Consider the following 16,790-nt stretch of genomic DNA (forward strand, 5'->3'; position numbering starts at 1 on the left):
TATGAAAAGTATTGCTATTAAAATGTATTGCTGTATATCCGTAGGCACCTAAGAAGGAAGGGCAAACTATTTTTTTGAGTGTTGTAGTTTACTATACTTAACACAGTATGTGGTGAACCTATGTGGTAAATATTGCCCTCGCCAAATATTCCATATATCAAAAATAAATAAATAAATAAACAAACAAATAAATAAATAAATAAATAAATAAATAAAAATTAAGCAAAAATTAAGCATCCCCCCAAAACCCCGCTGCCAATTTAAATGAATAACCTTGCATTTAAAAACGAATTAAAGCTAATTGAATTTAAAAAAAAACAATTCAAAACAAAATCTAAATAAAATCGAAAAATCCAAGAGTATTATAACCCTGGTCAGAATACAGGTGTCTTATGTGTGTCGCAGTGTGGGTGTATACCGCATATATTCACACAAAAAAAATGACAACCACAAACTATGAATATTTTTCCTGAAGTCACCTTCTAAGGGGCAGTAGCGTGTGACCTTCTCTGGCATTAACTGGCCCTCCTTGTGTCTGCAGTAGACTTCAGCAATCTGCTGCCGGCAGTCCTTGCTTTTGGCCCTGGACAGAGCTGAGATGGCTTCCTTCCCACTGATTTCACACTTGGGTGGTTGGTCGTAGGTCACCTCCAGGGTCGCTGCAGTCGCCTGCCTTTTGTGAGGGTGCTGATGCCGGTGCTGGGCCTGGTGCGAGGCACGATGCCGCGGCCCTCCTGCAGCCACACCTTGACCACCGGGGCGCAGGTTGTTGGTGACCGCCAGCGGCTGGTGGCTTAAAGGCAGCACTTCATTGGAGCTGCGAGCCAGGCCGGGGGAGTTGTCACGCCAGACGTGCTGCTGGCCTGGACCTTTCTCCTGCAGATGCTCTCGCTGCTGCCTCCTGCCGGTGGCCCCGACGGTTTGCCGATGCGGCTGCGAGCGTGCACCAAAGTTACTGTTGTCTATGTTATCAAAGTCTTTTGGTACGGAGTTCTCATTGTTGCTGTCCACTCTGCTTTTCTCCTTCGGTCGATGGGAGTAGTAGCCGTCCTGGAAAGAATGGAGAGGCGAGAAAGAAACAAATGCTTGTTCAGTGGTGAGGGATGCTAAAAGGGGACTCACATCAGTAAGAAAGATATAAGATCAGAAGCGAGTGAACACGGTGCATATCATACTGTGCTTTAACAATCAACGTGGCATGATTTGAGTGGGCAAAAATGCACTGAACTGTGTGGCATGAAATTAAGTATTGAGGAATTGAGTGGGCGGACTACAAGGTGCAACTTGACTGAAGGTGACGCGGGACGATGAGGGCTCTGTGCCATCATCAGATTAGCCCGGTTTCAATTAAATTCTCCCGCAAACGGCCCCAGTTCACCGTAAACAGATTACCCAAAGGGGATAAAGGGCCAGAGTATGACTGTGAGTTTGTGTGGGTGTTAATGCTTGAGCGTGCGGGTGCGTGCATGTGTACAATTCTTTTCACTTGGAGCCACCGAATAAGAAGAAACTGTAGTGTGGCATGTGACAGGGAAGCCTGTGTCATATGAGATTGCGTGTGCGTGTGTGACTGAACCAACAATTTATCTTTGAAGCAGAACAATTTGAATGGGGGGGGGGTGGGAGGGGGGGTGGCAGTGGAGAGTGCACAAAGAGCAAATAAGTGTAATGAGCAAAAGTGGGGATCACGAGGCAAAAGAGCGCTGACACAAGGGTTGAGTTGCTCTCCCAGGAAGCGTTGGCCTGTTGCAGCAAAATGTGTTGCCACGCATCGGACGGCACATAAAGGAAGCTGCCTTACTGCCACGTCAATGTTGCACACCTTGCTAGACACATGGGGAAAAGGCGGGGGAGTAGAAAATAGAGAAGTATGGGAGGTGGAACAGCAAACAGCAGCTGGGGGAAGATAGACCTCACAACAACAAGGCTCCCTGATGTGCTTCAGCATTTACAAGACATGGAAAAGAGGCGCCAAAAGAGGTGGGGGAGAAGGCAGTTATGTACGACAGAAGGGAACCAGGGGAGGTGAAACACAAAGGAAGGGAATTAGCTTCTCTTTGAGCTAGCATCTCCGTTTGGAAAGAGTGTATCTGTCTCCTATGAACGCTGTCGTTCTCTGGCTACTGCCCTGCAAGCAGACTCTTTGTCATCAACCTTTCATCTATGCAAGCAGCTGACACACTTTCTCACTCACATAGTGAAACAATGAGAACAGTCCACACAAAAGGGCAAAGAATCCTAAAGCGGAACAGCACGGAATTGTACATATAAATAAATGTGACATTTTGTTCATTTTTGGGAAGGGAGGGGAGAGAAAGACAAAGAAAGAAAGAAAGAAATCATGGTCCCACTCCTTCCACACCAATCACAATCCATGCCCTCCGCTCCCCTTCTTTACCGCTCTTTCCCTCTGCTCGGCGTGCCTTTTTTCATGTCACACCTTTTTTTCCCTCTATCCAGTATTATTTCAGCTCTGTCTCTCGTCTTCCTGTCACAACCATTATTTTCGCCTCCCCGGTTGCCCCCATAACCAATGCGGGCCTTTACTTTCTTTCACTATTCCAGTTCAAATGATCATGTTGTGTGACAGACGCTGGTAATCCCTCGTGGAGCAGCTGCTTACACCTTATAAATGTAGCCCTTTAGCTATCTCGTGTCCCTTTTAAATACCTTAGTACAAAGGAGATGTGAGAGACGGTTCATTCCCTAGAAGAAATTTGTTTGGTAATTTGGCATATATATATATATATATATATATATATATATATATATATATATACACACACACACACAGGGGCGGACCGGTAGTCCAGTGGTTAGCACGTCGGCTTCACAGTGCAGAGGTACCAGGTTCGATTCCAGCTCCGGCCTTCCAGTGTGGAGTTTGCATGTTCTCCCCGGGCCTGCGTGGGTTTTCTCCGGGTGCTCCGGTTTCCTCCCACATTCCAAAAATATGCATGGCAGGCTGATTGAACACTCTAAATTGTCCCTAGGTGTGAGTGTGAGCGTGAATGGTTGTTCGTCTATGTGTGCCCTGCGATTGGCTGGCAACCGATTCAGGGTGTCCCCCGCCTACTGCCCGGAGACGGCTGGGATGGGCTCCAGCACCCCCAGCGACCCTAGTGAGGATCAAGCGGTATGGAAGATGAATGAATATACACACAGTATATATATAGACTGATGTGATCTGCTAGTGTGGAGCATGCGGTTCGTACCTCCGCCCTTACAAAGTAGCTCTTAGCTCTGTCCTTTCTGCATGTTTTGGCTTCTGTGCTACTTGAAATTGTGAAACAAAGTGTGAACATGAATGGGATTGCGTGCCATGTGATTGACTGCAGTGTGCCCATTGCAACTGAACTCTGCGCCATAGTTAGCTGGGATAGGCTTCAGCTCACCCGTGGTACGGAACATGATAAGTAGTGGAAAAATGTGATGAAGTGTTTGGAGGTTTTTTTTTTTCATCATGGGATCGTCTCTTGTTGCAAATGAATTGACATGGATCAGATGAAACCAGCCTCAAGTATGTTGGAAATGGAACAAAAGGGAAATTTCTCTGGATGAACGATCCTCCACGCGATGTTCTGTCTACCCTTCCTCCTCACCTTCCTGTTCAGGACTTCGTTGGCAACATTGCTTTTTAATCTTGTGCTGTAAGTCGGAAACTGTGGGGCAAAGAATTACTCATTGGACTGGTGATGGGGCTGTGGGCGTGGCGCAAGGATGGATTGCTACAAGATTATTACTTTTATTGTTTTTAACTTGGTGAACATATTGGAAGGCCAACTAAGAACTGCCTGGCATCCTTTCCAGTGTTCACACAAACAACACGGAGGAGCGAGAAAATAGCAAAGAAGGTAAACATTAATATTATCTATCACTGGTGGGCACATTCAGAGAAAGGGAGGGTGTTCCGGCCTCCCCTTTGGGAATGGTTTAGGCCTTTCCTCGCTTACAGAGCTGGCTGGTAGTTCTGACTTTTCCTCATTTCCTCTGCCTCAGGGGAAAATATTTCACCTGTCCTTTTTCTTTCTTTCCCCTTTTTGGTTCACCCAATCTCCTGTGTGGCTAAGGGAAAAGAACTTATCTTCCTCCCCACACCTGTCTTTCTCCTCCCCTGGCCCTCGAATCATCCCTCGCTCTAAGGAAGGAAAGAATCTGCACTGCCTTTTCCCCTCCTCCTGAATGCCGTCATTTACTTCCAGAAACAGCAAGGGAGAGGCACATCAGTTTAAACCTCAGCCTCCCAGCAAGCTTCCTTTCAGACATTGCCACGTCACATGTGCCGGCACAATGGTGACACAAGCAGCCGTGCAGACAACCGTACGAGGCATAAACGTATTGTGAAGTTCATTAGGAAATACATTTGGCCATGCCACGCATATTAGCGAGTACACGGGAGTTGGATCACCTCGGCTGCGCTCTGGCCTGAACGTGCTTGCCATATGGCTAACGAGCTCAGATTAATTACCTGGAGTTAATCTCTGAGCAAGATGCGGCGTCTTGTATGACACCGGAGTTTGATACACAAACGCGCTCGGTTCACAGCTGTTTTTCCGCCGCAAGACAGCGCATAGAGAATTGACAAAAGGAGGGGGAAAAAAAGCCTACTTGTTATCGGCTCGGGGAAATGAGATCCCATTATTTAGCATTTTGATGTTAGCTTTCACATGTTAAACTTTATAAAATGACTGAAATACTGCAAAGCATAAAGTGGAATCAGGGAGAAATTCTATGATGAAAGCGAAAACCCCAACGTCGAATCAACATCGGCATTTGGTATGTGCGAAGGCTTCTTATGTACCCTGGACTAAGAAAGTCAAAAGGGACCTTTTGTGTTTGTGTACATGCAGAATACATCGAAAAGGAACATCTATTATTGCCATATCAATTCCACTTATAATTGGTCAGTTTACTTAGATACAATCGCCACACTTTGGGATATGTTATTTAAAACAAGACAAAGTTCCAGCTGTGTACATTCACAAAGACCAGAGGGCAAAGTTGAATTCACAAACTACTGTTGAATTTTATGTACAAAAAACAAAGGCGGTAAAGAGATCACATCCATACCTCTAAGTAACAACATGGGAATTCATTCATTCATTATTTATTTTGGGACTATATTGTCATACCACACAACTCTGAAAAACATTCACGTTTGTAAATGCACTTCTATGCCCACTCAAACTATTTGCACGATTGGACAGAGACTATTTTGTTCACTCAGCTTTCCTTTATTGACATTGAACATTTCAGTTGAGCGATGTTTTCCCCCACCGTTTTACTTACTCAATGTGGAACCAATCTCCGGGTTCTCTAACACTATTGGACAAACTTGGATTGAGTTCCAAAAATGGTGATTGTGCATTACACCAGGTTGGTTTCCATGCATCCATCCATCCATCCATCCTTATCTTTAGAGTTGCTAATAACTGCAGCACATATTGCTAGACCAGCATTCGCTCTCACAGTTGCACCTAAGGGCAATAGAACTGATATCAGAGGATGCAATGGATATCCCACCCCCCCCATCTTGGTAAACAAATAAATGATGTTCTCCATTCCCTTTTCACCCATTTTCACGATACACTCACAGCCTTGACCAATACAGTTCTTACTACTGGTTGCTGCAAGCACTTTGCTCTCAATAAGAGCAGTAGATAATACTTGAAATGTAAATGAACCATTTAATGGACTTCATTGAATTCAAATTCTGCTCTGTTGTGGAACGGAAACTTGAATCAACTGAATGTTTCAGTGAGATTGTTGCGGTGTGGAAAATAATTGTAAATGAGTTGATGTCAAGATTTTCCTTTGAAAGAACCTCCACCCTAATCTTGATTCAGGTGAAATCGAGTTAAGGGATGACCTCAAATGACCTCAAAGGTTTACAGGGAGAGTGTGTACCAACGACCTGCACTCAACAATGAGCTCAAAATCCCCAAAGCATGTGGCAAAAGTGAAGCCAGCCTGCGTAAGCCTCACGAGGTTCGGTTTCTCCTACATTAAAAGAAAAATAATGTTCCTCTGCACCATGGCGGCTTACACAGATGGATTACTAAACCACACATTTACAGTCACACGTTTCTTCTCTTTCTATTGAACAAACCAACCTGTTTGCATGCTAATTTATCCTGCTGTGTGTGTGTGCGAGCGCAGCTGACTTGTGTGTGTGTGTGTGTGTGTGTGAGAAAGAGAGAGCGAGAAAAAGAGAAATGTTCACTGTCATAGATGTTTGCCGTCTATCGAAAACGGGGGTCGGCAACACGCGGCTCCAGAGCCGCGTGCGGCTCTTTAGCGACATCTAGCGGCTCGCTGGAGCTTTATAAAAAATGTTAGAAAATGAAATAAGATTTGGATTGTAGGCTAATATAGCTCAAATAGATATAGATATATGTTGCAGCTCTGAAAAAAGAGAGCTGTGGTATTGTTTTTTTAAAAAGTACACTTTATTTATGCTTTTAACAGTCTTGACAAACACAGACACGTCGGCGTCCGACTCCGTACCTCCTTTCTCCTCTCGTTCAACTCGAGAGGCGTTCTAAGACAGCCTCCGAAAAACAGAAATTGCCGACCCCTGATCTAGAATGACACAATATCACCCAGTATGGTTGTTATCATCTGACTGAATGGCTGTGACCACTTATCAGGGATCCTGAGGTAGTGCCTACTCTCTCTGCTAATAGGCTCAATATTACTTCCCAGGGACAGGTAATCATAAGAAAAATCAAAGAAGGGAGTCTAATAAAGTTGGCGCAGGACAGCCTTTGTGATAACTGGATGACGGACGATATCAAACAACAGATTTTGCCACGAGCGACTGCTGTTGCTATTGCTTCTTGGGTTGAATGCTGTGCTGACCCGCCGCCACCGGTGGGCCATAGAGGGCCGTTTCCCCCCATTTGAGGCACAGATTTCTATAAATAAAGGTGGTGGTGGTGGTGGGGGGGGGGGTTTCAATGATCATTATTTTATTTGATCACAGTAGTTATTTTTGTGAAGGGAAATTCTGAGTTGCTCATTATTAAGTCAATAAAAATACATGGTATATAGAGTATATAAAGTATTAAAAAAACAGTGGTGTGATTTTTGCACAAGTGGTACAACTAAGAGCAAATCAGTGGGCTCGGGACAAGATGGATTCTTGGGGTTTTGGGAACTTACAAATACCGCAAGAATTCATCGCTTCGGCAAAGTTACATCTATCCATGCATTTCTAAAAACAATCTTTTTTTTATCAAAGTAACTTGTAGGCTGTTATAATGCAATCACTATCTTTGCGTTAATAAATAGCAATGTTGAGTTCTTTATCACTGGGACATTATAAAGACATAGAAGCAATGCTTGATGAATGGAAATCTACCCGACAAGAGCCCGTTACAGCCTTATGGTTCATGTGACATAGCCTACGTCTGTAGAGTACAAGATGTCACGTGGCTAGTGTCATTTAAACCACTGTGATGACAAGGGCAGCAGCAATTAAAATGACTGACACCAGCGTTGGGTTCAGGCCTTCAGAATTTGATGAGCATTGTAATCACAAAAAATAACAGACCCATACAATGCACTCGGGATGCATTTTACATCTCTTGTGTCATCGATCAAGAAGGATTGACAGGATTCAGATATATCTAACTACGATGATAATCTACAAAAGTCTGGAGTGGTACAAATGGATGACATCTGAATTAATAATGAACGTTCCGTTTTGGTGTCTACCTGTCAACATCATGTGCTGTCATGAGAGAAAATGTTAGCAATGAGGATCAGGCAAGGTAAATTACTCATGCTAGTTCGCTAGTTTTCTTCTGTTCCATCGAATATCTTGTTTACATTTCTAGATCTAGATGGCATTGGTGGTAATTGTGTGCTCCTCTTTCTTTCCTACAGGGCGAACCGAGAGAGTTTCCAAATGACAAGAGGGATCTAAATTGCACCACTACGTACAATATATCATGCGTATATCTCTGAAAGGCATGAAAGCCTTTCGAGAGATCATGCAAAGACACTGGCAGATCTCCTGCTGTGTGCCTTTACCCCTTCTCTCATATAGTAGTCTATTCTCCCCCACAAACTTTACAGCTCCGGCTTTGAATGTGGCCCATCAGGCGATTGCTAAGCCATATCTCACAAAGGCATGAAAAATCCCTACCAACCCTTATCTTACACCTCCCTGTTCAGCCATGAAATGACACCCTTATTTAATCAATTGTGAATCATGAAATTTTGCACAAGAGACCCCTTTTCTTTGTGTTTGACAGTGATTGAACTGCACAGCCATGCAATTCCATTCACCACGGCGATGCGAAGAAAAGAGTGGGGGAGGCGTCTCTTTGCCAACCGTTCGTGAGAGAGGACGAGATGAAGGCGATTTCCCTGTGACACCCCACATCCCCATTTTAGTGGCATCGCTATACGCAAGCGGCAAGGTTATGCTGCACAGTGAGATTCCGGATCGCAGTCAGGAGTGTAGTTGTATGTTATTTTAATGTCCATGATTGACTAGTTGCAGGTGACGAGACATTCACACAAAGTTTTACAAAGGCCCCCAAAGGTGAAGCAGAGCAGCAAAGAAATTGGGGAGAATGTGAAAGTGTAGTGGGGTGAAGGGGCCATGAGAAACAGTAGCAACAGCAGAGATGCAGACAAGAGCAGTGGAGGAGGAGATGGGAGAGACTGGGAGTGGAGCGGGAAGGCCTCCCCCTTTCGTCCTTTTGTGTTGCATGAATGGGCTGGTGAGAACGTGAGAATGTACGAAGGTCTGCGGTGAGTGTGTTTAGGGAACATTGCTGGTATTCGAGGATGCCTTCTCAATCTGTCTTGTTACTACATAAGAGTGACCCCGGTGTGGCCCTAACCCAGAGGTCAGTGGTTCACCACTACTGTGTGACATCGTGTCTGTGCGACATCAGTTTTCCAGATTTTTTGTCTTTCTCGCTGATAGTAATGATGAGATAATTGCACTGCATAACTGCCTGACTACAATTAAGTGCCGGATGGCTCACAAGTCATTTCAGTTAAATGTGCTGCAAACTGAAGCATTATTGTCACCCCTGACAGCTTAGATAGAGTTTACACCGGTTTGGGATCACTTTGTAAATGCAAAAAAATGACAATGTGCACACCATTGTCATTTTTTTGTCACATTCGGTCAAACTGTCCATTGCAACACATTAAAGTACAACACAGTTTGTTTTTTTTCAATCTGATTTTTTAAATTTTAAATTGTTCTTAACTTTAGTTCATATTATCTCAATCTAAAATAGAAATGTTCCTTCATGTGGTAATCTCCGAATGTCTTGACCACTACAATTCTCCCAGTTTTAACAAAACTTGATGAAACCATCTCCTATCAGTTCAGGACGCTGCTGCTACATGGCTTATTCTAGGCCCCGTAGGTTCAGCTACATCACTACCATTCTGTCATCCTTGCACTGACTCCCTGTTCTTTTAAAGATTCAGTACAAAATTCGAAAAGTCATTCACTGGGCCAACAATGGTCAGTCTCCTTCATACTTGGTGGATTTTATATAATTTTATTGTCCTATGGTTTATTGTTGCTATGGTCTGCTGACTGCCTTTTACTTACTGTCTCTCACACAAGTAGGAAAACCTCAGGTAATAGAGCCTTGTAGTAGCCAAAATGTGGATTGCACGTCCACTTAAAATAATAGCTCCCTCTTTTGTAAATGTTTTCTATCTATCTATCTATCTATCTCCATCTATTCATTTTCTGATCTGCTTACCCACACAAGGGTCGTGGGGCGTCCTGGAGCCTATCCCAGCTGTCTTTGGGCAGTAGGCGGGGGACATCCTGAACTGGTCACAGGGCACACACAGATGAACAACCATTCGTGCTCACAATCCCACCTCGGGACAATTTAAAGTGTTGTTCAATTAACCTGCCACGCATGTGTTTGGAATGTGGGAGGAAATGGGAGTACCCGAAGAAAACCCACGCAGGAAACATGCAAAATCCATAAAGGAAGGCCAGAGCCGGAATCGAACCCTGCACCTCTGCACTGTGAGACGGGATGGTGGCAACACTAAATTAAAAGCAGGCATCGAAAAGGGCTCAATGTTGCACACCAACTGAAAAGCATTTGTGACTATTTCTCCACCTATGCCCCTCTCCCCCAACTGCTCGTTACAAAAGGAATTGTTGGCTAATTTTAAATTCCTAAAGTGTGCTGCTCTGTGTTATTTGGGTAGATTTCACTACGACCGGTGTCCACATTTTCATTACATCGATGAGATGAATTGTGTTTGACGATAATTTAGTAGGAGTGATGATTGCCAAGAATTAGTATGGGTATCCTCATCCAGGTGTCACGGTTGCATTTCTGCATGATGCATAACAGTCCAATAGGGGTCCTTGAGGCCTCCAGTAATTTCCAGGGGAAATATTATGAATCTGGTCACAGCCTTCTAATCACTTGTTGTCAGCCATACAAAAATGTTTTGTGTATCTCGTGGAGACAATTTTTTTGTGTTGGCATAAAGCACTGGAAGTGGAAATAATGTTAGTCAGATGTACTTTAAATGGTTATTGATGCATGTGAACAACACAACACAGACTGCGTTGACATGCCGTCAATATTTGAGTTAAGATCTAAATTCTGGTTTCTGAAACAGTCGGAATAACTTACATACCGGTACATACATGCTCGAACAGAGGCGGTGTTCACAGTGCCACTCAATTTCAATTTTTTCTTTGCCCATATGCTACATACGTACATCCGATTATTTCATCCAGTCTGAACAGTACAATTTTGATGTTTTCAAATCCAAAGTGGGCCTCTTTCGCATGGGGATATGCGATCGAATATGGATGCAATGCATCTGCAGTGTGATCAAACCACTTAGTTTCAACTAGCAGCACCATACAAACAGTTATCATGATCATTGCATGCAGTGTGCACTGGTGAATAAAAAAATCATGCACAGTCCATCATACACAATAGCATGTTCACTGTGTGCCATCCGGCGAAACAGGACCAAGAAAATTCTGTCTCCTGACAACCAACAATAGGTCCTTCATGGGCATTGGATGATGTTAATCAAGTCAAAGTACTCATAAACGTAGATGGGTGAAAGAATTTGCGAGTAAGAAAAGGGTACTTGGAGTAAATCTGAAGTCTTCCTCATACTAAACATTCCCACGTTGATCAAAATGAATCAACAAGTTGGCAGCATTTCCCGCTAATCAGCTCAAACCCTAAAAGAAAGCCACGAACAAGCGCAAGACTCTTTTGACTGATGACTTTCCAACGCTAATCCCGCATCATAACAACATGGAGTCCCACCAAAATCCCAGCAAATCTTTTAGCTCCTACATCAAAAGCTCTTTATTAGCAGCAGCACTGCTGGACCCAGCCACACTTTTGAACACAATTTCGTTCAAATTACATCGTTGACCTTCCATATTTCTACCCTTGACATCCCCGAACCACCTGGCTGGCGTCAAAGAATCCGAACCCGTGCTTAGCAGGGAGACACATCAGCAACATTTTGGGTGTTCATTTCCTGTGTGATCAGCAGAGCTGCCCACGGACATATAAAGTACAAACTGTCGAGAGAAAAAGTCAAGAAGTGTCTTGCAGCCAATCATTTCTGCAATTTGTCATCACGCGGAGTACTTAAGAATCTGGTACAGTAATTACATTAAATAGCTTGTCATAACTGTTCCTTGACTTAGTATCATAGGCCACAACCCGATTTTAGGTTTGGCACGCGACTGCACTGGACAGATGACCTTCCCCTCACAAACATGTACAAAGGTGCAAAACAACAATGATGCATTTTAGAGTACAAACGGACACACAGCAGGAACGCACACAAACACTATCTCTTTCTTGTCATTCTTACTCGCTCACCTTAAATGTCCTCTGCACACCACCAAAGGCTAACTGCTGGAGGAAAGCGGCAATGTGTGAATGATTTAACCTTTTAATGGAGAAAATACATGTTGTTGGCTGCACGGAGTCCCTTTGGATGTGATGCATGAGACGCAAAAGTAAAATTGCTATGATTTACATATCATTTAATTGCAGTGTCCACTTATCTGCGTGCTTCATGTTTTGATGTGATTTGTCTGCTGGATGCATGTCTGTGCTGGCGCTCGCTGGTGGATTCATTCTCGAGGACAAATGCCTGCGTGTGTGTGTGTGTTTGTGTCTGCGGTCTTCAAAACAAGCTAGTGCCAAGGTTTAGCTGATAGGCTAATTAAGATCACCACAGGGAATAAATGTTTCCTCTCTGCCTGCCATTTGTCACACCTGGCATGGAAATGTCACGACAAAAAGAAACACACTGGTGCATGCACGCAAACACTGCCTGCACTGCGAGAAGTGCTGAGGTGACAGAGCTACTGGGCACGGCTCCCGGCACGTAAAAGAGGCAAAAATGGTAAAATGAGGGGGAAATAGTTTCACGAAAAGGTGCAATGGAAAAAGACGAATAATTACATCAGTATTTATGCCAAAAAGCAGAAAATGTCATGATTTCAATGACGTCATCCTTTCAGTAAGAATAAAAACCTCTTCCTTTTAGAAATTGTACTTGAACTAAGCTTCAGTTTCATTTTGTCATGCTCACTGAGATATAAGAATTTGGGAATTTTGAAGTTCAACCGTCCATTATCTGAACTGCTTAATCCTGAAGGGGGTTGCGAGCATAGTGGAGCCCATCGCAGATGACTTCGGGCAGTAGGAGGGGGACCCGCTGAGCTGGTTGCCAGCCAATTGCAGGGCACACACAGGCAAACAACCATTCCAACTCACAATCACATCTATGAACAATTTAGAGTGTTCAGTTAACCAACCATTGGTTGATATCAATATTTTCTTTTTTTGGGTTATGTTTTTTTTCTCAATTGAAAATGACTCAAAGAAAAAAACTGAGGATATTTTGTTTCGATAATAATACTTAATCTTGAACAAGAAGTTAATGCAAGTATGAAACAGGTCAATATTAAGATCCAATAAACACCTTCCAAATCATAATGTGTTTAGTAGGGCTGGGTAATATGGCTGAAAAAGTTTTATTCGTACACAGATATTTCACATCCGTCAATATTGATAATTATTTATTTTTAACCTATTTATAATAAATAAATGAACAGTTTTTCATCCAATGTCAGTGTAGTGAACAAATACTCTCTTACAGTGCGTGCGTTAGCGTTGATGAACCATTTTAGGACTACTTCACCTTTTTAGTGGACACATTTGTGCCATTTTCCGTTTATATTTTACTTGCCGGATTTTGACTTTAGTGCGATGCTGAGGGTGCTACGAGCAAGTCAAAAACAGCGGGGAACTCGTGTACATGTAGATGATGCATCCATTCGGGGGGGGGGGGGTGTAATTGGGCTAATCTGCACGACTATTACAAGTTGACTGGTCATTGATTTGAACGAAGTTACGCCGCTCACTCGTTCCGCATCAGTATGCTGCTTCTTCTTCGATGGTTTGGATGCAAACGTCTTTGTTGATTTAGCGGCTTCTTCGTGTTTGGAGGCACTTCTTACACACACACAATTCCGCAGTCGGGGTTTGCTTTCCGATTTTTTTCTAACATTTTATCGGGGCCATTTTCAGTTGATATGATCACGTGTGTCTAACACAAGACATATTGATCTTGAATTATAGCCCAATATAGCCAAGTGACTTCTGTGTCTTTACTCTATTATTTGATTCACAATTTCAGTGCGATATCTAAATACCCAAACATTTGATAGCTGCAGACCAACTGGCAACTGATGTTTCATAACAGTTTTCCTTTCGGCCTTTCCTCCTTCATATTCGTCTTGTGTCGTCAACATGTCATCTCATCATCTTTAAGTACCATCAGGTACAATGCCGCATACAGCTGTGGCTACTTTTGCTTCCTCCCACTCACTCACTGTTCACCTCCATCTCTTCCCTCCACTGAGTTGACAATCGACATGTCGATGTCATTTGTTCTAATATACTCTACAAGCAGTCTGACAGTGTGAGTATTCCGTGGTATAGCCCGACATAGCAGAAACATGTCGGCTCCATACGGAGCTCCACTACAGGGGGAAATAGATATGGGACAGCCGGTGAAACAAAGTCTGTAAGGATGTTGCTAATATACTGGTGGCTTTCTAAGAGCTGCTGAACAGGAGGATGTGATGACCCTAAGCTGCTTAAACTGAAAGGTGGCACCATTTTACTGGAGCGCTGTTGCTTCCCCAGGTTTTTTGTTTGTTTGTTTGTGTTTAATACCTTACAAACACAGACCTGAGGTAGCACATCACCTCATACTGTAAATGCGTGTGTGTGTGTGTGTGTCAGTGAATGAGTGAGTGAGTGATTTTTGCCCAAATCAATTGCAATGATACTCAAAAGTGTGGTGCAGTCACCGTTGGTGGTACACTCGCTCTCTCTCATGGTATATATGCCGCTGCATAGAGGTACTTGCAAATGAGAGCAAACACGATTTTCCATGTTTGTTTCTCCATATTATTTATGTATTTATTATTATTATTATTTTTAAACAAAGCAGAAAAATCTCTTCAAAAGGGCAGCTTCTGATGTATCCCTTGTATTATATCTGATAAAACTGTATGTATCTAATAATCATAATAATAATAATAATTAAATTATGTGAAGTAAAATTGTAAATAGTACTGCGATTTATCCATTGTGTTCATATTGTATTTAATTGAAAGATGTTTGTTGTTTTTTTTTCTCTTTCTCCTTTCTTCTTTCTACATACATTCTTGCTGCTGGAGGCTGTAAATTTCCCCAGTGTGGGACGAATAAAGGATATCTTATCTTATCTTATCTTAATAAAGTGACCAGTGAGTGTATACTCCAATAGTTAACAATTAGAAGAACTTGTTCTTGTTAGAGACCAATGTTCCAAGCAGCAGTGATAAAAAAATAAAAAATAAAAAAGACATCGGAATCAGACAGTAGTTGAGCTTGTGCCTCTTAATCTCGCCTCCTCTGGCTCAGCCTAACTGACATTTTCCTTAATTCATTCCTCTCAGGATTCGAGCATTTTAATTAGGGCACTCCAAATCTCCTCCCATACAGCTTTATTCTGAAAACTTTTTTTATTCGCCATATTTGTCATTTGCCTCCTTCGTCCTGCATTGCCACTTCTTTCTTTTTTATGTCTCATTCAGCAGGTTATCTTCCAAATTATGTACAGCGGTACAAACAAATCCCACTGCTGCCTACATGAGTACTGTATATAGTGGAAGGGTAAATCAATCATTGAAATGTGACATTGAATAAATCAAAGACTGACATGAGTATTGTTTTGTGTTTTTTGTTATTGTAAAGTGTCCTTGGGTGTCTTGAAAGGTGCTTATAAATAAAATCTATTATTATTATTATTATTATGAGTAACACAGTTGCACGGTCACCTTTAAAATGTGGAGATTATGTCTGCATTTGTTTTCTCATCCATGTTTACAATTTTATCTACTGGCTCTCTGCGTGTGAAAGATGGTCTGTGTTATACAGCTTTAGCCTGTAACCTTACCCACAGCTTCTATGGAAACATGAGGAAATTCCTTTTTTTCCCAAAGTGTCTGACGAGGCCAAATCTTTTACACGATTTTCTTTGGAAAGGCAGGACCCTTAATTATCACCTACGTGCTTTGCTAAGGGGATCTAATAAGTGAGGTAGCACTTGGTGGTTACAATTTCTTTTTACGATGCGCCTGCGCAAAATCATGAACACACTTGCGGCAGGAATTCAGGAGGCCGCTTGTTGCAAATTCTGTACTTTGGGATGTATGTGTCACATATGACTGCCAAGGTAACTTCACTGGTCACGACCGTGAATGATTCATTAAATAGTCGATGAGTCGTTCGTTTATGTATTTATTCAGAACCTTGTTTTTTTTCCTGCTGAATCTGCCTTATCTTCCTCTTTTCCCGTTGGCTATAAACCTTGGCTGTAACGGACATGCGCAGTAGCGGTATCTATGATGTGAAGTATTGTGGGTAATGCAGTGCTATGGCTAACCTGTGTTAGCAACACAGTCCAAATGTTCGGGCGCTTTTCACTTCAATTATAAATTTTTACGCTGGTGTTTATATCACAGTAAATGCTGTTACCATGAAGGGATTCAATGCTTACTGTGATGTTTCCGCCATATTGCACAGCCCTACTAATATGGAGACAAGTCTTGGTCTAAATGTGCAGACCCCTCCCCCCCAAAAAGAAAAAAAAACAGTGACGTAAATGAAAATAATAATTTGGGTGGTAACATTAGGGAGGTTGAAATAGCTGGCCAGCAGGCTAGATGTGGCTCGGGTACTTCTAGTCTATAAGAGTAAATTTATCCATGTTTGCAAAGTTAGCACACAGGCTAGTCAAGTTAAATGTCAGTATGACTGGATGACCACAATCATGTTTACCGTTGCTGGAATGTCGCGAGAGTGCACTCATGTTGACATGCTTACGGTATATGTATTTCTCGACAAAAGCTACGAAGCTATTGGTACTACTTTTGTTTCATGGAGAACATGTTTGACGTGAATTGATTTTGGTGGGTCTCCAAGCTTCATATTCTGATTGTTCGTTGAGAAAATATTTCACTTTGACCTAAGATTATGACATTATTCTCATTGTTTTTTCCAGCGGGGTCCTAAATACTCCTTAATACAATTCGTACTTGGCCACTTATGAGCCCTAAAAAAACAGCAATTATCTGATTGTTTGATAAAAAATTTTCTATGCAATTGTTGAATCCATAATACGGCTTTTTATACGTATGCCTTTGTTATGGTACATTTTAAACTAAC

General features: G+C 42.5%; 1 protein-coding gene across 1 annotated transcript in view; it reads right to left on the reverse strand.

The window, feature by feature from the left end:
• The window catches only part of xylt1 (xylosyltransferase I), a 76,560-nt gene that overhangs the window by 39,105 nt on the left and 20,665 nt on the right, over window positions 1-16,790 (reverse strand). Inside the window, exon 2 of the mRNA XM_052085188.1 lies at window positions 480-1,050. Coding sequence (XP_051941148.1) covers window positions 480-1,050 — 571 coding nt within the window. The remainder of the gene's footprint in view (window positions 1-479; window positions 1,051-16,790) is intronic.

Source organism: Hippocampus zosterae, chromosome 13, assembly GCF_025434085.1.
Source record: "Hippocampus zosterae strain Florida chromosome 13, ASM2543408v3, whole genome shotgun sequence".
Classification (NCBI taxonomy): Eukaryota; Metazoa; Chordata; class Actinopteri; order Syngnathiformes; family Syngnathidae; genus Hippocampus; species Hippocampus zosterae.